Below are 21,589 nucleotides of genomic sequence, written 5' to 3'. Positions count from 1 at the left end.
AACCTAGACATCCTTGCTTTAAGAAATCGCTCACTGTTATAGTAGAATCATAAAGACCCGCATGCAAGTTGGTGCTATATGCCATGCCAGTTTAATGCCAAACATCTTTTATGTGGAATTATACGATGAAAGCCAAATTTCCAAAACATCTTCAAGAAGGGAGATTGATGCATGTATTTTAAAGCAGCGGTCCCCATCTACAAGTGAGACACTCTTGGTTATCTCAGATCATCAACACAAAATCTTCAAAACAAAATTACTTTCAAATCAATTTTATTTAAAAACATGTATAAATAGGCCAAGTAACACTCAAGCCTGAGAGGGCTGCAGTCTTTTCTGAAGAACATCGTAGTCCAAAAAGACTAATACTTATTGCTGATTCAGCTCACAGTATCAGCCCTCTTCAAGCAGCAGCACAATCACCAGCAAACATTTTATGGGCACCTGCTAGGGGCATGAGAGGTTCATAGAGCAATGAGCCACCGCCCTGCCCTCAAGGAGCTGACAGGGCAATGGGAGAGAAACGAAACATCCAAAACAGACACGAAATACACGCATCTATACCATAACAGAAGGAATGACTGGCATGAGTCGTCACATGTTTTAACAAATGAGCATTGGAATTTCTTAGCAAATAGACACTGCATCAAGTTTCAATCTGACATATCAAAAAAATTATTATTTTTAAAAGTTTTTTTAATGTTTATTTTTGAGAGAGAGAGAGAGAGAGAGAGAGAGAGAGAGAGAGAAAGCATGAGTCGGGGAGGGGAGGCAGAGAGAGAGAGAGGGAGACACAGAATCCAAAGCAGGCTCCAGGGTCTGAGCTGTCAGCACAGACCCTGACGCGGGGCTCAAACTCACAAACCATGAGATCACGACCTAAGCCAAAGTCGGAAGCTTAACCAACTGAGCCACCCAGGCGCCCCTCAAAAAAATTATTTTTATTAATTGTTTTGTTCATTCATGTTTCAACTCAACTGAATTAAAAGAAGAAAATATAATTCCAAGCCAAATGTACCATAGTGTTTGCTGTCCCAAATGAAGAGATGGACTGTTCATGTCCTAGAATTTCTCCATAGTTTACATCCAGATGTCCCTTTCAGTAGTTCTGACTGCCAAACCGATGTACAAATTCAGACAGGGAGTAGACAGCTCCCCATCCTACCTCAGGATCCATGCTGATAAAATCATTCAGGTTCATTTTGGAATCTAAAAAATACATGAAAGAAATGTTCACTGAAAACACAATTGGTTTATTGGCTTAACAGCAATACAACAACTCAGAAGACCAAAAAAAGGGAAAATTATCCAGATGGAGAAGGGTTCAACATCACTTCTGTGGTATTCTTGTGTCAAATGCATAACCTCAATCTAATTATGACAAAACATCACAGAAACCCAAAGTGAGGGACAGTCTACAAATAACTGACGCTTCAAAAGTGTAAAAGTTGTAAAAGGAAACAAAACAAAACAAAACAAAACAAAACAAAGAAATTGCCAGGGATTGAAGGGGACTGAGGAGACGGGACAACTAAATGTAATATCCTGGGTTATGTTCAAAAGGCTGGAGAAAAACAGGAGCATAATGAAGAGAGAGAGAAATGAAAGGTATTAAATCAGTCCAAAATGGAATGTCTAGACATAAAAAAAATAAAATATGTAAAATGAAAAGAATGTGCTGGATGAAGTTAACAACAAAGTAGTTAATGCAGAAGGTAAGAGCAGGATGCCTGGATGGCTCAGTCGGTTAAGCATCTGACTCTCGGTTTTGGCTTGGGTCACGATCTCATGGTTTCGTGAGTTCAAGCCCTGTATCAGGCTCTGTGTTGATGGTGCGGAGCCTGTTTGGGATTCTCTCTCCCTCTCCCTCTCTCCCACCCATGCTGTCTCTCTCTAAATAAACAAACTTAAAAATTAAAAAAAAAAAGAACAATGAATTTGCAACAAAATAAAAGAATTATTCAAAATGAAGCACATACATAAAATGTATGAAAAAAACAACCAGACCTACTGACCTCTGAGAATAATACCAAGCCATCTAACCAATGTGTAGCTGAAGGACACGAACTTAAAAGGGGGTCAGAAAAAATGTGAGGAAATAATGGCCAAATGTTCTCAAATTTGATGAAAACTGTAAATCCATCAATCTAAAGATCTTAAAAAAAAAAAAAAAAACAAACTCAAGTGGAATAAGCCTAAAGGAGACTACACTAGTCCATCATAATCAAATTGCTAAAAACCAGTGATAAAGAGAAAAACCTTAAAAAATATTCAGAGAAAAAAAAGACACACTATATTCAGAGTAATGAATAAGAGATCAGAGCCTGTGCATGCAGAAAACAAGAGAGACGTCTTTAAAGAACTGAAAGAAGAAAAACATGTAAATCTAGTATACGTTACCCAACACTGTATCTTTAAAAATGAAAGCAAGCACTTAGGATATAGAAAACTAGAAACAGATTCGCTAATACCCTTATAATAAAAAAGCTAAATACACAACTTTTGTTGAAGTCCTCAGACAGCTAGGAACGCAACTGGAAATAAAGGTAAGACAGCATCTGTCAGGTGAGATGGGGCGGAAGTTCTTGCTGACCTGGGTAGGTGTCAAACTCCATTAGAGCCCAGTAAGTCTGCGAACTTTTTTAACAAACTACTTTTAAAAAAATCTCTATTTGTTTTCTAAGAGTTTTTCTCCTCCCTCCCTTTTTTTGTTTTGTTTTCTAAGACTTTTTAATGTCATCAGAGAAAAAATGACTACTATCTGCAACCATTCATTATGTACAAGATCAATGTATAAAAACAAAATTTAAAAAATTTTTTTTAATTTTTTTAACGTTTATTTATTTTTGAGACAGAGAGAGACAGAGCTTGAACAGGGGAGGGTCAGAGAGAGGGAGACACAGAATCTGAAACAGGCTCCAGGCTCTGAGCTGTCAGCACAGAGCCCGACGCGGGGCTCGAACTCACGGACCTGAGCCGAAGTCGGCCGCTTAACCGACTGAGCCACCCAGGTGCCCCCAAAATAAAAATTTTTTAAAGATCAAGGCAAAAACAAATAAACATCTGCCTCTAATCTCCCCACGAGGCACTACAACATTTCTGTTTGTTTACTTAACACCGGTCCTCCAGCTTGGCTCAAAGTGGCCAGTGTTACCATACATTTAGAAGCGGGAGGATGAGAAGTGTATGTGGACCAGAGGCAGGAAAGGACTTAGAAAGAGAGGGGGAAATTTGGTGTACTCTATAGTTCAGCCTAAGAAAATGTCTTCTAAAACTGAGACATCAGTGGCTAGTGCTGGAACTGACCCTTCAGGGCAAGGCAATATGACCGTGAATTTCAGTTTCCTTCTCATCAGAAAAAAAAAAAGAGATCTTTTCTTTAAAATACATTAAACGCGGAGTTGAAAACAGCAGTCTTGGGGTGTGTGGGTGGCTCGGTCAGTTAACCACTCAACTCTTGATTTCAGCTCAGGTCATCTCACAGTTCCTGGGTTCGAGCCCTGCACTCTGCACTGACAGTGCAAAGCCTACTTGGGATTTTCTCTCTCCTCCTTTCTCTGCCCCTCCCCCCATGTACTCTGTCTCAAAATAAATAAACTTAAAAAAAAAAAAAAGATGGGGTATCTGGTGGTTCAGTTGGTTAAGCATCCAACTTCGGCTCAGGTCATGATCCCATGGCTCGTGAGTTCGAGCCCCACATTGGGCTGGGTTCTGTGCTGACAGTTCAGAGCCTGGGGCCTGCTTTGGATTCTGTGTCTCCCTCTCTCTCTGCCCCCTCCCCTGCTCACGCTCTCTCTCTCTCTCTCTCTCTCTCTCAAAAATAAACAAACATTAAAAAAAATTTTTTTTAAAGAAAACAGCGATCTTGCAGACACATGGCCACCAAAATTATTAAACATATTATCCCAATATTCTACATATCAAATGTACTAAACTTTAAGTCATAAGAGTTAATTCCACAACTAAACTCAGGGTTCTGAGTGAAGCTGATATATATTAAAGTACCTAAAACATGCATTAAAATTTGGCACTTTCTTTAAAAAAAAATTTTTTTTAACGTTAATTTTTTTCTGAGAGAGAGAGAGAGAGAGAGAGAGAGAGAGCACACATGAGAGAGGGAGACACAGAATCTGAAGTGGGCTCCAGGCTCCGAGCTGTCACCAGAGCCCGATGTGGGGCTCAAACCCACAAACCGAGAGATCATGACCTGAGCCGCAGTCAGATGCTTAACTGAGCCACATAAACACTCCAAAGTTGGATATTTTCTTGAAACATTTTTTATCCTGATTTTTTATAAAACACTACCAATTAGCTACACGTAAATCTCACTTATCCTAACTTCAAATACATTCCTTTGATAAACACAGGATTTGAAGTCATTAATTTACCACCTGACAGAACATCACGGTGTGGTTAAATTATGACATGAAGAACCCGTCAGTTTACCCCACACTTCAGAGCAGATTCTTTTGTTTCCACCTCAAGTTCAGGAGGTCCCTGATGAACTAACTACACACAAGGCAGAAAGAGACACCACCATCCCCCTCCTCATCCTCCCCAGCTGTGCATCAGAGGCAAAGGGCTCACTTAACCTTAATGCACTTAAATGCATGCATCTATCAAGTGAGGAAATTAAAGTTGGCCTGCGTTGTGGTAAAAACTAAGCAAATACGTAAAGCGGTCAGCACAAAATAGCATCTACTGGGCAGCAGTCATCGAAACCAAAAGGAATGACCGGAAGAGGCTCGGGCTGGCGGGCTGGTGTTTACGGAGTGCCTGCCATGGGCTGGCTCTGAATCGGTGCTCACGTCTAGAAGAGAAACGGGGGGTGGCTGAAGGCACACTGTCCCAGACCACAGCCTATATGACAGGCTGTCCGAGACTAGAAGGAAGACCTGTGATGCCCTCTCCCAACCCAGGAGCGATCCCATTTCTGACGCCCAGACTAGGAAGCAGGCTGGCGGACCGAAAAGCAGCTCTGAGATAAATTTTTAAAATCCTAACAGCCTTTCACAGAGGGCCTCAAACATCAGTCGAATCCTCTTTTGGTGTTCAGATACACCAACTATATTTACTTTCTTCCTTGCTGAGCTCCGAATGCTACTGCCCTATTTTTCTGGCACGCTGCACAGCTGACAGAGCATTTCACACAGAAGGCTCATCCACGGGATGGGATGGCCTCTGCAAGAAATGGCGACAGTGTGAATTACTTACAATGTTTCAAGCTCGTGCCAACGCCAAACAACAGGAACAGGGTGAAGAACTCTTTATCTCCTTAAATCTCAGAAAATTATTAACTGGACTGATGCCTAAAAGCACATAAAGGAGATGAGTGGTACAAGAAAATCTGCTGGCTCTCCCTTCCTTCTACTGCAGGTCTTATCAGAGAGCCAGGGAAATGACATCTCACATACCGCAAGGATGCCCTAGGGGCTGCTGTCACCTTAACAGAAAACCCCACCAAGGCAAGGTGCTACTAGCTCCAGTGTTGAAGGACAAGCCCACAGACCTCCTGAAGCCCAGCGTCCTGGCAGCAGACCAACCAGCACCCTGGCGGTGTGCAAGTATCATGGTTCTGCTCTGCACACCTCCCCTCTGCCGTGAGGTCTTGTGCCTTCCAGTCCCGTTCTCTGGCCTTCGATTCCTGAATCTAACAGATACACACATCTATGCTCCCTCTCATCTTCTTACGACTCAGGGAGTTTCATACAAATACCAACACACAATTTTTGTCCTTGGTTAAGGGGCGATGCTGATGTGCATGGTGACCGGAAACCTCTCTGAGGAGGCACCTTTGGCTCACCTCCAGTTTCGATGCAGGGATATGATGGAGGAGGTTCTCTCCAGTTCCCACTGGAATCTTTCATGTGAGATCGGTCAGAAGCAAAGTTCTTCAAATACGAATCTGCACGGATCACTCGAAATTTCCTGCAAATAAAGCAACATTCATTTACATTAGCAAGGTTTCCCAGTGAAATTCTAACAATTTTTTTTTATTTTTTTATTTTTTTTTATTTTCAACGTTTATTTATTTTTGAGACAGAGAGAGACAGAGCATGAACGGGGGAGGGGCAGAGAGAGAGGGAGACACAGAATCGGAAACAGGCTCCAGGCTCTGAGCCATCAGCCCAGAGCCCAACGCGGGGCTCAAACTCACGGACCGCGAGATCGCAAGATCCCGCGAGATCGCGAGATCATGACCTGAGCTGAAGTCGGGCGCTTAACCGACTGAGCCACCCAGGCGCCCCTCTAACTCAATTTTTATACAGACTCATTTTCAATGACATACACGAAAGTACCCAGGCATTTTTGTACTACCAGTAATACACAAATATAGATGCAGCTTTACAACCTGTTAAAGAAGCCACAAGAAAGGATCAGCTGAAATAAAAAAAACTACACAGGCACAGAAATACATCCAGTTGTCTTTATTTACTCGATTGTATGCCAGGGACAAAGGGCATAACCTTTAGGCACCACCATCACAGACCTCTCAATTGTGTCCTCATTAAGGCCACACCCCACACACCCACACATACCCACAAACACACACACACACGAGAGAAATCCCCAAACTGGCTTTCAGAAGACACCTGGGATCTCGTCACACACATTTTCAAAAGATGTCAACCTTTATATGTTGGACAACCTTTAAAACTTCAAAACACTTTGAATCTTCTGAGTAGCACATCATTTTCAAGTATCAACTCAATAGTGATGCCAAAACAAGTGATCTTTGCAAAACAAATGCCAAAAAAAACCCCACAAAATCTCACACACACACTCCATACAACTGTCAAGGTTTAACTTCAGAAAGTAGGTAAATCCATCCTAAATCTCCTCACCTTCTAAACTGTGGATGGATGTCCTCATCAGACTTAAATGCATCTTCCACGTAAGTGTCAAAAGGACAGGGAAATGGCAGGACAGTGTCAAGATCATAAATGAAGCTCTGTCCACCACTTGAGACATGAAGCAGGACAACATGGTAATCCTAGAAATAAAAGTTGCTGAAGTTAACCAAGTTACTTCACCATCGTGAATACAGTGTTATAGGTTACAGTAATGATGGATTTTATGTTTTATATGTAATATATTTATATATATTTTATACATACACCATTTAATGGTTTCATATGTATACATATATTTTTATATATATACATATATATAAAACCATTAAAATGGTACATATAAAATATATATATAAGATATATTATATACAAATACATATAAAACATAAAATGCATTATATATATATGTATATATATATATAAAACCATTAAAAATGAATACAAAACTAACACAGTTCTTCTTATAATAGCAAAATAAAGCAAATGCTAATCCCTAAAAAAAGACTAAACATCCGGTGATAGGCAACACTTAAATAAGCACTGAATATGTTCATATATATTAAATGTATACCCTTTGACCTAGCAAGTTTACCTCTAGGAATCCATCCAACAGATAAAATGGCCATATGCATGTAAAGGTATATATGCAAAGAAAATCTCTGCAGCACTGTTTATAATAGTGAAAATTCAGAAACAGTCAAAAGTCCACTAGAGAGAAATAAACCACAACGCAGCTACTAAAAAGATTTAGGTAAATTTATGTAGAAAATGGAAAAAAAGTGGGGGGCGCCTGGGTGGCTCAGTCAGTTGAGTGTCCGACTTCAGCTTGGGTCATGATCTCACAGTTTGTGAGTTCAAGCCCCATGTCAGGCTCTGTGCTGACAGCTCAGAGCCTGGAGCCTGCTTTGGATTCTGTGTCTCCTTCTCTCTTTGCCCCTCCCCGACTCATGCTCTCTTGTCTCTCAAAAATAAAATAAAAATAATTTTGAAAAAGGCGGGGGGCGCCTGGGTGGCTCAGTCAGTTGAGCGTCCAGCTTTGGCTCAGGTCATGATCTAGCAATCCGTGAGTTCGAGCCCCACGTCAGGCTCTGTGCTGACAGCTCAGAGCCTGGAGCCTGTTTCAGATTCTGTGTATCCTTCTCTCTCTGACCCTCCCCCATTCATGCTCTGTCTCTCTCTATCTCAAAAATAAATAAACGTTAAATAAAATTTAAAAAAAAAAAGGGGCGCCTGGGTGGCGCAGTCGGTTAAGCGTCTGACTTCAGCCAGGTCAGGATCTTGCGGTCCGTGGGTTCGAGCCCCGCGTCGGGCTCTGGGCTGATGGCTCAGAGCTTGGAGGCTGTTTCTGATTCTGTCTCCCTCTCTCTCTGCCCCTCCCCCACTCATGCTCTGTCTCTCTCTGTCCCAAAAATAAATTAAAAACGTTGAAAAAAATTTAAAAAAAAAAAATTTAAAAAAAAAAAGAAAATGGAAAAAAGGGTATGTTACATAGTTGGATAGGAAAAATAAACTGCAAATATGTACTACGTGTTATTTTTTAAAAGCTATGTGTATCCAAAAAAAAATTCAAAATGGATGAAAGACCTAAATATAAGACAGGAAACCATCAAAATCCTAGAGGAGAAAAAAACAGGCAACAACCACTTTGACCTCAGATGAGCAAGGTTCTTCTTCTTACTAGACATGTCTCTGGGGGCAAGGAAGACAAAAGCAAAAATGAACTATTGGGACCTCATCAAAATAAAAAGCTTCTGCACAGTGAAGGAAACAATCAATAAAACTAAAAGGCAACCAGTGGAATGGGAGAAGATATTTGTAAATGACATATCAGATGAAGCGTTAGTATCCAAAATCTATAAAGAACTTATCCAGCTCAACACCCAAAAAACAAATAATCCACTGAAGAAATGGGCAAAAGACATGAATAGACACTTTTCCAAAGAACACATCCAGATGGCTAACAGATACATGAAAGAATGCAGATGCTCAACATCACTCACCATCAGGGAAACAGAAATCAAAACCATAATGAGACACCACCTCACACCTGTCAGAATGGCTAAAATTAACAACTCAGGAAACAGCGGATGTTGGTAAGGATGCAGAGAAAGGGGAACCCTTTTGCATTGCTGGTGGCAATCCAAACTGGTACAGCCACTCTGGAAAACAGTATGGATGTTCCTCAAAAATATTAAAAATAGGGTTACTCTATGACCCAGCAATTGTACTACTAGGAATTTACCCAAAGGATATAGAAAATGCTGATTTGAAGAGGCACATGTACTCCCATGTTTATAGCAGCACTATCAACGACAGCCAAAGTATGGAAAGAACCCAAATGTCCATCGACTGAGGAATGCATAAAGAAGATATGGTATACATATACAATGGAGTATTACTTGGTGATCAAAAAGAATGAAATCTTGCCATCTGCAACAATGTAGACAGAACTAGAGGGTATTATGCTAAGGGAAATAAGTTAGAGAAAGATAAATACATGATCTCATTCTTATGTATAACTTAAGAAACAAAACAGATGAACATAGGGGAAGGGAAAGAAAAATAAGATAAAAACAGAGAGGGAGGCAAACCATAAGAGACTCTTAAGTACAGAGAACAGAGTTTCTGGAAGGGAGGTTGGTGGGGGGATGGGCATTAAGGAGGACACTTGGGATGAGCAGCAGGTGTTACACGTAAGAGATGAATCACTAAATTCTACTCCTGAAATCATTATTATACTATATATTAACTTGGATTTTAATAAAATAAAAAGTTCTGTGTATATATACACATGTACATTCTGAAGTACACGTGCATGTATACGCATTGAGGAAAAAGTATGCAAGGATATCCTCCAAACTTAACAAAGGGGATGGCTTGGGCTAGCCTAGAATGGGAAAGAAGGACTATACGATGTTGTTAAATCAGCCAAGCCCTAATCTGTAGCCATTTAGGGGAAAGATGAAGACAGCTTCTCCTTTGTGGCTCAGCCATGGTGTATCCCTCACTCCCAGACGGTGGGCACTGTCCAACACCAGTTAATGGCTAGAAGGGATGTCAGGGAAGTTATCGAGGGGCAGGAGGGCAGTCTGATGCTCTGAGTCCCTTGAAAGAAAAGCGCTCTCACAGAGAACAGCACTGGGAGATAAAAAGCTCAATCACATTAGTACCACATAAGTAACACCACCTTATATTTCTAGTACTTCGGAGCTTAAAGAGCACTTTCTCAAACGTTGTTTTATCGACCCTATGGAGGGGAGGGGGGAATTAATTAAGACTGGAGATGCTGTGCCATCAAAGCCTAAGAGCTTCCTTTGGCTCCAATGCTATCTTCATAAAGCAGAAATAGCATCAGAAATGGACGCTTCTGCCCTGCACTCCCCTTAATGCATCCTGCCCTCCAGAGAAATAAAGTAGGAGCAACCCACCTTCCAGCCCACACCTGGCTGTGTATGTGTTATTCCCATCCTTCTGCAGCAACCTTTTCACCTCTCTCCCCATACCCATCCCTCGAGCGCCCGCTCACATGCTCACTTCCCACGAGTCTCCTACTTCCTGCCAGAAGCAGTCTCTGGCCTTGTCCCAAATCTGTTTCTCTCTTGACATCTTCTACCTCGTAGTACAGGGGTTTTGAAGTGCACACTCCCTTTTACTTGTAGTTAACAGTGCTACTAAAATATCAAAGATGCAAAGATGAGAAAGGTAAGTCCTGACCCTAAGGAGTCCCCGCAGCAGAGTGTGAAACAGCCAAGTGCTACCGGAGGGACAGTGTGATGATGGCAGACAGCAGGGAGCCTTGCAGGCGAAGACATTCTGGTCAAACTTTGGCCCCTCCCCTTCCTCTTTTATAAAATGGAGCTAAGTGCAATGTCCACCTCAGTGTTGCTGAGACAATTAAGGAGATTATGTAAGTAAAAACTTTTTAAAAGCTAACCAAGAGGGGGGCATCTGGGTGGCTCAGTCGGTTGAGCATCTGACTCTTGGTTTTGGCTCAGGTCATGATCCCACGGTCAAGGGACTGAGCCCCATGTCAGGCTCTATGCTGAGCATGGAGCCTGCTTAAGATTCTCTCTCTCTCTCTCTCTCTCTCTCTCTCTCTCTCTCTCTCTCTCCCTCTGCCCCCCTCCCCAGCTCTCTCTCTCTCTCAAATTAAAAAAAAAAAAAAATTTATAAAAGCCAACCAAGAAACAGAGGGGAGGGGGGCCCAACAGCCAAGGAAGAGTTTCACTGAGGAAAGGCTGCCACTGTTGAGTCCTGCCTGAGGGGACAGTGTTCCAGCAACAAAGTACAGCTTGTGGAAACGTATAAGCAATGAATACCCACAATCTCTCACTTAGTTTGGGTCCACATTCCTACATCCCAGATGGCTGATGAACTTGAGATGGAAAGTAGGCCTCAACTCCAAGTCGCCTTTATAAGCACAGACGTGGAGTCAAGGAACACAGATCAAGCGGGAGCAGCCTCACTCTCTGAGTTGGGTTCAGCGCTTGCCCAGATGCCCGGAAAAGACCAAGCTGGGCTCGGGGAGGGAAACCCACATAGAAGGTGATCCGCTTCTTGGGACTGGGTGTCTCCACCCACTCAGGGCCGCCTACCCACTTCCTACAACAAGACAGCCTTGCGGCAAAGATACATCTGCCAGAGGATGGGGGGGGGGGGGGGACGACTTCTTGCAAGAGGAGTCCCCACCCTGGGCTGCCGTGAGATGCTGGGTTAGGGGGACATGACCAGAGGCCCTTTCTCTTCAAGTTTGTCTAAAAGGAGAAGACCGTGACTCAAAATCAGCTGAGTGGTTCAGCGATGGAGACGACCTCTAGGGCCGATGGACAGTGCACAACAGGGGTCCTGTAGCCATCGTTGCTAACGAGGGAAGCTAACACTTCTCGAGCACCAGAACCAGACACCATACCCCGTGCCAGCATAATGCTTCACACGCATTATCTCATTTAAAAGACTCACTACCCCACTAACCAGAGGAGGACGATGCACAAGGAAGGCAAGTAACATGTCCAGCTCACACAGCCACCAGTGGCAGTACTGGGAGTCAACCCCAGTTGGGCCTTAACTGGATTAACTGGGCCAAAACTGGATTTTGGCTTTAATGTTAGAGCAGCAAACCACCCGCTGGTGAAGGAGGCAAGAATGTGAGCTCTGTGAGGCCAGGGATTTTGGCCTATCTTGTGCCTGGCATATAACAGGCACTCAGTAAATACAAGTTAAATAAAGGAAAATGATGCCAGTTCGAACGATATCTTATTTTAAATAAGTATCAGAAACAAGCTTTTCTTTTATTTTATCTTCATGTTACTAGCCCCAGCAATTCTTCAGGGGATAGGTTAATGTAACACATAGATGTGTACTATAAAGGGCCTGGGCCTAAGACCTAGTCCTGCCACTGATCAGCTAGATAACCTTGAGCTTCTCACTTTGGCCTCTGGGCTCATTTCTTCACCTGAAAAATGAAACGGTTGGAGTAGATCTGGGTTTTTCAAATGCTAGTCATACATGGTCACTCAGGAGTCTGCTAAGAACACTAACTCCTGAACCCTTCTCTATCTAGATCAACTAAATCAGAAACGTACATTTTTTAAAATTTTGTTTATTTATATTTGAGAGAGACAGAGCACGAGCAGGGGAGGGGCAGAGAGAGACAGAGACAGAATCTGAAGCAGGCTCCAGGATGACCTGTCAGCACAGAGCCCGATGTGGGGCTCGAACCCATGAGCCAAGATATCATGACCTGAGCTGAAGTCGGACACTTAACGGACTGAGCCACCCAGGCGCCCCCAGAAACCTATGGTTTTAACACAATATGCAGATAATTCTAAAGTGCAGCTGAACCAGATACTGCTAAAGTTCCTTCCAGTATAATGAGTAAGAGTCTAGGAGACCACAAATATATCTGTCTATAGGGGCGCCTGGGTGGCTCAGTTGATTAAGCATCTGGCTCTGGATTTCAGCTGAGGTCATGATCACATGATTCATAAGTTCAAGCGATACATAGAGCTCCTGCTGAAAGTGTGGAGCCTGCCTGAGATTCTCTCTTTCCCCCTCTCTTTGCCCCTTCCTACCTCCCTTCCTCTCCCTCTCTCTCTCTCTCAAAATAAATAAATAAACTTAAAAAAATACATAAATAAAATCTTTCCTATAATAATAAAATTAAATGAAAACATGTCTGTAAGTACTACCTTAGACAAAATAACATCTATTCCCAAAAGGTCAATTATTAATAATTATCAGAGCCAGTCTCTACTGCCCTGTCACTTCTGCTTTACCAAACCACTCAGGGATTACAAGTACTAATGCACCAGAGGCTTCTGTATTGACCATCTTACCCAGATCACAGGTCCATCTCCAGGTCTTGCTTGTTGTTTCCAAATAGGTATCTATAAAATACAATCAATTTCATAAGCCACAACTGCAGTTAAACCACTGCTGAATTCTTTAAAGCAATACATAAATTAAAAATATTTCCAAGCAACAAACAATCAAGGTAAAAGAATGAATGAAGAAGAAATCTAAATCCTTCCAAGTGTCTTTAACAATGAAAACGCAAAAAATTAATTATCTGATGTTCTTTGGAAAGCAGAAAGAGGCCTCAACCGGGAATCAGAAGGCCGGCAGATTCAAGTCTTGCTTTCCCCTCATTATTCATGGGACCTCCATGGGTCTCTATTTCCTCATCTATAAAATGGAGCCAACTATCTGAACCCTGCCTACTTCACCATGTTTCCATTAGCATCAAATGAAATGATGCTTACAGAAGTGCTTTATGGAGCTCCTGGCTGGCTCAAATGGTAGTACGTGTGACTCTTGATCTCGGGGTTGTGAGTTCGAGCCCCACACTGGGTACAGGGATTACTTAAAAAATCAGATCTTTAAAAAAAAAAAAAATACTTCACAAAATATTAAGGGCTTCCTTTATTTTTTTAAAGGCTTGCTTTTTTAATACCTCATGTAAGTTTACCATTAGTTTATTTAAACTCCAGAGACAAACCTGACAGTATGTGGCTCTAGTCTCAGCAATTTTAAAAGCTCTAACCTAATACCTAAAGGGATTTAATCTATGTAAATATACCATCATCTATTTCTTGACCTACAAATAAGTGATTAAACTTTTCTAATTCAACTGTGCTCTGAAAGGAAAAAATATCTCATTCAAAAATAAATGTTAGGGGCAGATGGGTGGCTGAGCTGGTTAAGGTTCCAACTCTTTATTTCAGCTCAGTCATGATCTCATGCTCATGAGATCAAAGCCTATGCTCAGCACAGAACCTGCTTAAGATTCTGTCTCCCTCTCCTGCTCCTCTCCCCAGCTAGCACTGTCTCTTTCTCTCTAAAAACAAACTTTAAAATGTTGCTGTATTTTATAGAGCAGATTTTAGGATGGTGCTAACCCCATACTATATTGAGTTTCTATTGTCATTCTAAATCTCTTGTTCTCTTTCTGCAACCACTCACCAACTTACCATCTTCCTCTCATTAGATATGAAGACAGCGTAGCACTCTTCTAAAGGATACTGGTCATGGTTTTTGATGTATTCACAAAGCTTCCAAATATTTTCTTCACTGAAACAAAATAATAGTTTGATCAATATAATTAAATAATAACACTCTGTGTCATTCAAATTTGAACAGAAGACTGACGAGGACATAAAACAGTTGGAAGAGATTTTAAACACGATTTCATCCAGCAAAGGGCTGAAGTTTGAGCCTCCTCTGAAACACCCTCAACAAGGTGTTACCTAACCGTGTGCTGACCTCTCTGCTAACACAGTGCTCATTACCTGCCCCAGCACTGCTCTGGACATGGAGGCATTTTACAACTGATAAAATGCTGCATCGATACTCCACAAGTTTTGGGTCCAGGGGCTTGAGATACAAGTGGATTCCACTTATGGAATTTTCTGCCACTTACGAGGTAAGAAACTTTAGACATCGTCACCTGAGTATCTGCTTTTCTCATCTGTAAAACGGGGATAATCACATCACATTATAAACACTTGACAAATCTTAGTCAACACTGGTTCACTGCTCCCCTTAGGAATGGGGCAGGATGAGTGTTCTGAGCAGGTGGGCTTCCGGCTAGAAAAGACCAGGGGCAGCTATGTGATATGCTTAGGAATTCTTTCGGAGGGAGACTCTGTGAGTGGTATTCCCTGCGGCCCTCTGGTACAAGTCAGGCCCTGACTTTTACAAAGTTCTTTCTCATACTGTGCTGAACCCCATCTTCTTATACTTCTGCCCCAGGTGAATCTCTTTTCTACGTGACAGGTCTTCAGATATTTAAAGCAGTAGTCAGAACCACCTAAGTAAATCAATGCCCAGTGCATGAAACCAAGCCATCCTGATGGCCACAGGCACATGCCCACACAGACAAAAACAGTCATTGTTGTCTGTATTCACAGCTCAGCCTCAGGATTGCTATCTTTTCCTAATGAGCCACAGAGCACCTTTGTTCAAAATGAGCTACATCAGTACTCAGCTCATACTTGTGACTCAATCTGTCAAAGCCTAATTTCCAAACACCTACACCACGCTACCTGAAAATGAAGGCAGGCATGAATGGCACTGATGAATGCCACCATTTTATGGCAATACAAACTTTCAATTCACAGTTTTGACCTTGTCTACCTGTCGCAACGCTCCATACAACTACATGTAAAGTACTAAAGCTGAGTGGTTTTTTTTCCTATGATTTTGTTTTTCTCTAAAATACCTAAGAAAACTCACAGAAAAAGTAGTGATAGAGGTAAAAACAGGAGATTGCCACTCACTACTTCCAAAGGATATGTAGTATGGAATAACAAAAATGTACTGTTTCGATATGACATATACCATGTATTAACTAAATTTTCTTAAACCTGGATGTTCTAAGACCAAGTTTTCAGAAGACATTTGTTTGTCCAGCCTGCAGAAATTCTGGAGTTGCTCACAAACATCTTCAAGAGCCTGTGATGTAAAAAGCACTGTGCTAAGTGCTTGGAGGATATAATGATAAATTAGAGCTCACAGACAGTGAGAGGAGACATACAGATCCATAAATAAGCAAGCATCATAGATGGCCATAAAAGATGCATAGAAGAGGGAGTCATTAATTTTGAGGCACACAGGAAGATTGGGGAGGTATAGGTCAGTGGTTTCTCCTTGTTTGTTCCCCCACTCCCAGTCCCAAGGATGAGCAAAGAATTAACACAAAGACTTCGAGAATCCATGTATACCCCAAGAACTGTTGGCAGTCTGAATACGTATACGGCTGGACATACTTTGTCTTTTATTTTTCAAATATGTGTAAATGTTACACGGAGGGACAAAATTAAATGTTAAGAGTTATTGAACCTATAGTCCTTTTTTATCATCAATTTTTTTTTCAAAAGTACAATTAATATCATGTAGGAGGATCTCAAGAAACATCTGACGTTTAAAAAAGGAGGGCCTTGGGGCGCCTGGGTGGGTCGGTCGGTTGAGTATCCGACTTCAGCTCAGGTCATGATCTCTCAGTTCGTGGGTTCAAGCTCCGCATCAGGCTCTGTGCTGACAGCTCAGAGCCTGGAGCCTGCTTCGGATTCTGTGTCTCCCTCTCTTTCTCTCTCTCTCTCTCTCTCTGCTCCTCCCCTGCTCGCACTCACTCTCTCTTTCAAAAATAAACAGTAAAAAAAAATTTTTTTTAATTAAATAAATGAAAATTAAAAAGGAGGGCCTTGGGGCGCCTGGGTGGCTCAGTTGGTTAAGCAGCCGACTTCGGCTCAGGTCATGATCTCGCGGTCCGTGAGTTCGAGCCCCGTGTCGGGCTCTGTGCTGACAGCTCAGAGACTGGAGCCTGTTTCGGATTCTGTGTCTCCCTCTCTCTGACCCTCCCCCGTTCGTGCTCTGTCTCTGTCTCAAAAATAAATAAATGTTTAAAAAAAAAAAAAAGAGGGCCTTATACTTGGAAATGCTGGGAGTTGCTGTTTGAACAGGAAGAGCACAGACTGGGTGTAAGCCCTAGCATCCATTTAACTGGTTTTAAAAACGAGCAGGGGGGGCTGGTGATAATAATGTTCCAACCTACTGGATGATTATTTTGGTAGCAGAAAGTCTAACAGAGCAGCATTAAAATAAGATTCTGCAAGGGTTACCGGTGGTGGGCTGAGATCAGAGAAGCAGGCAGAAGGAAAGGACCCCTGGGGCACAGCAGGCACTCAGCCAACATCTGAAGAATACAAAACAATCACAACAGAATCAGATGTGCTCTATAAAGAACCTAGTGCCATACAAATATTGGTTACCACTATCAGCATTAAGCTGAGTCTTAATAGATAAGTAACAATTGACAGAAGCTAACTGAAGCAGAGAAGAGGCATTTATTTCAAGGTTTCACGGCAGAACCTACCTTAAAGGTTCTGACAGGGTAGAACACCGCTTCTCAACCAGCGGCAGTGTTGCTCCCCAGGGAACATCTGGCACTATCTGGAGACATTTTTGGTTGTCACAGATTGCGGGAGGGTGCTACAGGCATTTAGTGGGCGGAGGCCAGGGATGCTGCTATACACTCTCCAATACACAGGACAGCCCCCTCACGACATTAGCAAGCTCAAAATGTCGACAAAGCCCTGGCTGAGAAACCCTGGGGTAGAGCCCAGTAGGCAGGTTCAAAATGGGTTTGGAGAAACACATGGTGACCAGATCTTAAAGGACATGCAATGCTCAGGAGACAAAATTGTCTATGCCTGTATTCCTCGAAATGGGATCAATGAACCAGCGTTAAGACTCCTCCACTGTAGAGTTCACACATCCAGACTCTCTAGAGTGGAGCCCTATGATGTGCATGCTTTACAAGCTCCTAGGCAATCTAGGGCTCATCTGAATTTAGAAAGGCTTTCAGCAGTGTGAAGCCCGCTAAGGTTCAGGACCTGAGGGGATAGGAGAGATCTGGGCAGAGGCCTGTAAGGAAGGACCTGAACAGGCCCCTGATAGCCAAGGAGGGCCCGGGGCCAATGGCTAAAGGAACTTAAAGGAGAAATCTACTGAAGAGAAGCCCACCCCTACCATTCTTCCACCAGATGGCTCCACTCCAATTGTGCCAGACATCTTGTTCCTACAATACTCCTGCACACTTTCTTCCCAGAGCCTTTGCACCAACTGCTCCCCCACCTGCCATGATTTTCTTCCAAATGCACAAAGCCCCCACCCTTTTTTCCTTCAGATCTCTGCTCAAATACCTCTTTATCAACAATGCTTTCCTTAAATATCCATTATGAAATAGTGAATCACTGTCTCTTACCTAGCTTTATTTTTCTAGTAACACTTACCACCACCCAAATATGGTTTACTTGGCTTTGCTTGCTTTCCCTGAACCAAAACAGAAGAACCATGAGATCTTACCAGGGAATTTGTCTACTCTGTTCATTGCTGTATTCCAAGGGCCTAAAATGGTGCATCACACGATCCAATTGCCTAAAAAACATTTACTGACTGAATACATAAAACAATGAGTGGGCATTAGGGACAAGAACAGGATTTAGGTGAGAGGTAAGACAGAAACAAAGTGCAGTAACTAAGAAGCATGGACTCCTGGGGGTTCCTGAGTGGCTCAGTTGGATAAGTGTCTGACTTTAGCTCAGGTCATGAGATCACTGTTCGTGGGTTCGGGCCCTGCATTGGGTTCTGTGCTGACAGCTTCAAGCCTGCTTCGGATTCTCTGTCTCCCTCTCTCTCTGCCCGTACCCCGCTTGCATGTGCATTTTCTCAAAAATAAACATATATATATATATGGAAGAAGCATGGACTCCTCTATTACAGAAGTTCCAGTTTCAGCACTGTCTCTTGCTAGATGTATGATCTTGGACACAGCCTCTCTGTGGCTCAGTCTTTTCATTAGTAAAATGAGGTAAATGATAAAACCTATCTCCTAGCCATGGAGGGAAACATTTAGCATTGGCCCTGACATGCAGTCAGAGCTGAACGAACGCTAAACTCTTGGTGATGGCAGTCTGATGACCAGCTAAAGGAGGGAAAGGTAATTTTAGATGGCCCTAAGGTTTCTTTTGCAGAGACTGGAAGTTGGGGAAGAAGTCATTACTCAGGGAAGGTAAGGATAGGTGTGGGAGTGGAAAAGACAAAGGTAGGAGTGGTGATTCAGCCACACAGGTGGCCTAGAATAGGGGTATAGTGTGTGGACTCCAGAGCCAAACCCTGCAGGTAAACCCCCATTCCTTCACTCACAAGATATGTGGCCTTAGGCAAATTAGTTGCGCCCCTCTGTGCCTGGGTGTTCTCATCTTTAAAATGGGGTAACAATAGTAGCTACCTCCTAGGATAATTGTGGGACTCAAATGAATTAGTTTACATAAACAAAACAATGTTTTGGCATGTAGCAAATGCTATGTAAATGTAACGGGTGTGATAACGACAACGTGGTGGTTAAGCTCATGGTTTCTGGTTACAAGAAGGCCTGAACTGGATTCCTGGATGCTATTAGCTAATGACCTTGGGAAAGTTATTGCAAAATCTCCGTTCTTCCACTCTCTTCCAAAATTAAAATGACTTTCCCATCAGTGTGAAACCACAAAGGCTTGAGCGGAGTAATTTGCAAAGATTCTCTACGCTCCACCCTCCGCCTCCACCTCCCCTTCCAGGCCCCCAAACCCTGAGATCTGCTGAGAAACGGCCAAGCGAAAAGCGCCGGCATTAGTAATGCACCACCGACCCTACCATTCCTGGGAATTCCGCCCAACCCACCCCCACCATCCAAAGTCTACACTCCATTCAAGAGACGAGGGCTGCCATTCCCTCTCCCTTCATCCCCCAAGCCAGAAAACCCGCCAGTCGAGGCCCAGAACCCCCGGGGAGGAGCCGGGAGGAGGCGGGGCCTGGCTGCCACGCCAAGACCCAGAGAGCCAGGGAGACGCCGGGGGCTGCACCCGCGCCCCCTCACCAGTAGCAGCTGTTGTAGACACAGGCATCCCGCGGGGGGCTGGCCGGCTGGTAGCAGGCGGCTGCAGCGGCGGGGACATCCCCCTCCATGGCAGGCTGGCTTCGGCCAGGGGACAGGCCAGAGGCGGACCCACTGGACCAGCCCCGTGTGCAGGATTCGGGGGAGGAGCCGGCGCACGCCAGGCCGCGAGGGTTTTCGGGGCGGAGCCCGGGGCAGATGGTGCAGTTCCCGGGTGGTGGAGCCAAGGTTGGGCAGGCGGAGTCTGGGCGGAGCGAGCGACGCAGGTTCCGGGCGCGCAGTGCTGAGGAGGGAGGTGCAAGTTCCGGGTGGATGGAGCCCGCGGCTACGCGGCTTTAGCAGATACCGGTAGGCGGAGCCCGGGCGGGAAACGCCGAGCTCTTCCGGGGGGGTGGAGCTAGAGCGAAGTGGGAGGATCCCGGGGGCGGGGGGCTGGTGAAAGGCGTGGATATCCAGTGGGCGGATCCCGGGACCCGGAGGATTGTGTAATTCCGGGTAGGCGGGGCCAGAGCAGGTGGGTGGCGCAAGGGCGAGCGGCCTTGGGGGAGCTCGGGTCCATAGGGGCGGAGCCGGGCGAGCTCTGGGGGCCGGTAACCCTGAGGATCCGGTCAGCTGGGGAGGACAGAGGTCGCCTGCGGGTGTCTTGCTGGAGTCTGGGGAGGGCGTGGAGTTTGCAAATCGCCCTATCCTGAACTCGGCTTCAACAGTGCCCCGGAGGCGTGTGAAACTCTCTTCCAACCCAGGGTTGAGGTTGCCGGCTGTGGAGGAACCAGAGGAGATGCGGAAAAGCAAGTGAAATAAGAGAACCGTGTATGTGAAAAACGAACCTTTAGCAGTTTTATCCTAGAAGCCGCGAAAGCCCGGGGAAGGAGGGGGAGTTAATTCCAAATATGTCCGCATCGGGCGGTTTTAGAGAGGAATAGCACCCCCAAATCTCACCGTGTTGTAACATTTGATTTTAATAGGAGAACTATGTGTATTGACTCAGAAGATATGTTGATCCCTTGATAGAGTTAAGTTTTAAAAAATTTAAAAAGAGTTCCTATGGCATTCATTTTGTGATAATCATGTTTGCTGGCAATCTGGAAGGAAAGGCACCACATTATTAAAACAGTGTTTATGATGAGTTTATCACTTTATACTTAATAGCCTTCTGCATGGTCTTATATTTGTAATGAACATATGTAACTGATCAGGGTATTTCCCATTATGAAAACTGAAATTCTTAGTTGGTTTATAGGCCATGTGCAGTCAGGTTTTTCCAGTCTCATGAGTTCAAAAGCCCACACATAAATCCTAAAGACTTTGAGCATAAGTCCTTGGTAAGTCATCAATTTATTGCCTCTCTGCTCTGAATTCAATATAGGCTCTATGATAAATAACAGAATTCCTTTAAGCATTTCTCCTTTAAAGTGGGCACCAAGGTAAGCCTTCTCAGTAAAGTGTGCTGGAGGAAGAAGCTTTCTGCAGTTTCTGGGAGGGTAGAAGAGTTTGTGGAGTGTGGTCCTGAGAACATCCAGTGGAGTCTGCCCCAGCCTTGGGCTCAGGCCTCTGTGACCTTACAGCTTTAGTTTGGCAATAACCTTCCTGCAGCCCTCTTGACACAGAAACCAGACCCCTCCCCTGTGAGGCCTGCAGGCAGCCACTTGCCCATACTTCTTAGAGAAGCCCTGTCCTGTGCACAGTTATCTGTGGCTAGTACGGTCGGTCACATGCTGACCAATCAGTCCTTCACCAAGCCTCTCTTTATGAAACTCAAGACAACAACCCTTCCATTCCCCCTACGCACTCTGAGAGCCTT

The 21,589-nt window shown here is 43.8% G+C and overlaps 1 protein-coding gene across 2 annotated transcripts; it reads right to left on the bottom strand.

Annotated features, from left to right (window-relative positions):
* Positions 1-256: 256 nt before the first annotated feature.
* On the bottom strand, positions 257-20,021 carry NTAQ1 (N-terminal glutamine amidase 1). Of its 2 annotated transcripts, none has more exons than XM_043601698.1 (6): positions 19,771-20,021; positions 14,324-14,423; positions 13,190-13,240; positions 6,846-6,994; positions 5,804-5,928; positions 257-1,209 (listed from the first exon to the last, which is right to left on the bottom strand). In XM_043601698.1, exons 1-6 carry the CDS (start codon positions 19,857-19,859, stop codon positions 1,100-1,102), a joined length of 624 nt encoding a protein of 207 aa, XP_043457633.1. In that variant the 5' UTR covers positions 19,860-20,021; the 3' UTR covers positions 257-1,099. The 2 variants fall into 2 exon arrangements, with proteins under 2 accessions (XP_043457633.1, XP_043457635.1); XM_043601700.1 differs by lacking the exon at positions 257-1,209 and adding an exon at positions 5,206-5,309 and having other exon boundaries at positions 19,771-19,979.
* Between the last annotated feature and the right edge of the window lie 1,568 nt (positions 20,022-21,589).

This window comes from Prionailurus bengalensis, chromosome F2 (assembly GCF_016509475.1).
Source record: "Prionailurus bengalensis isolate Pbe53 chromosome F2, Fcat_Pben_1.1_paternal_pri, whole genome shotgun sequence".
In the NCBI taxonomy this organism is placed as follows: Eukaryota; Metazoa; Chordata; class Mammalia; order Carnivora; family Felidae; genus Prionailurus; species Prionailurus bengalensis.
The sequence above is the reverse complement of the archived record's forward strand: the minus strand, read 5'-3'. Positions and strand labels throughout refer to the sequence as shown.

What these genes read in the sequence shown, in the direction of transcription:
- NTAQ1 (XM_043601698.1), bottom strand. Translation starts at nt 19,859, where the DNA reads ATGGAGGGGGATGTCCCCGCCGCTGCAGCCGCCTGCTACCAGCCGGCC. An exon ending in TATCTAATGAGAGGAAGATG is followed by an intron (nt 13,241 to 14,323) that starts GTAAGTTGGTGA and finishes TGTATTTTATAG; the next exon opens with ATACCTATTTGGAAACAACA. An exon ending in ATCCATCCACAGTTTAGAAG is followed by an intron (nt 5,929 to 6,845) that starts GTGAGGAGATTT and finishes CTTTATTTGCAG; the next exon opens with GAAATTTCGAGTGATCCGTG.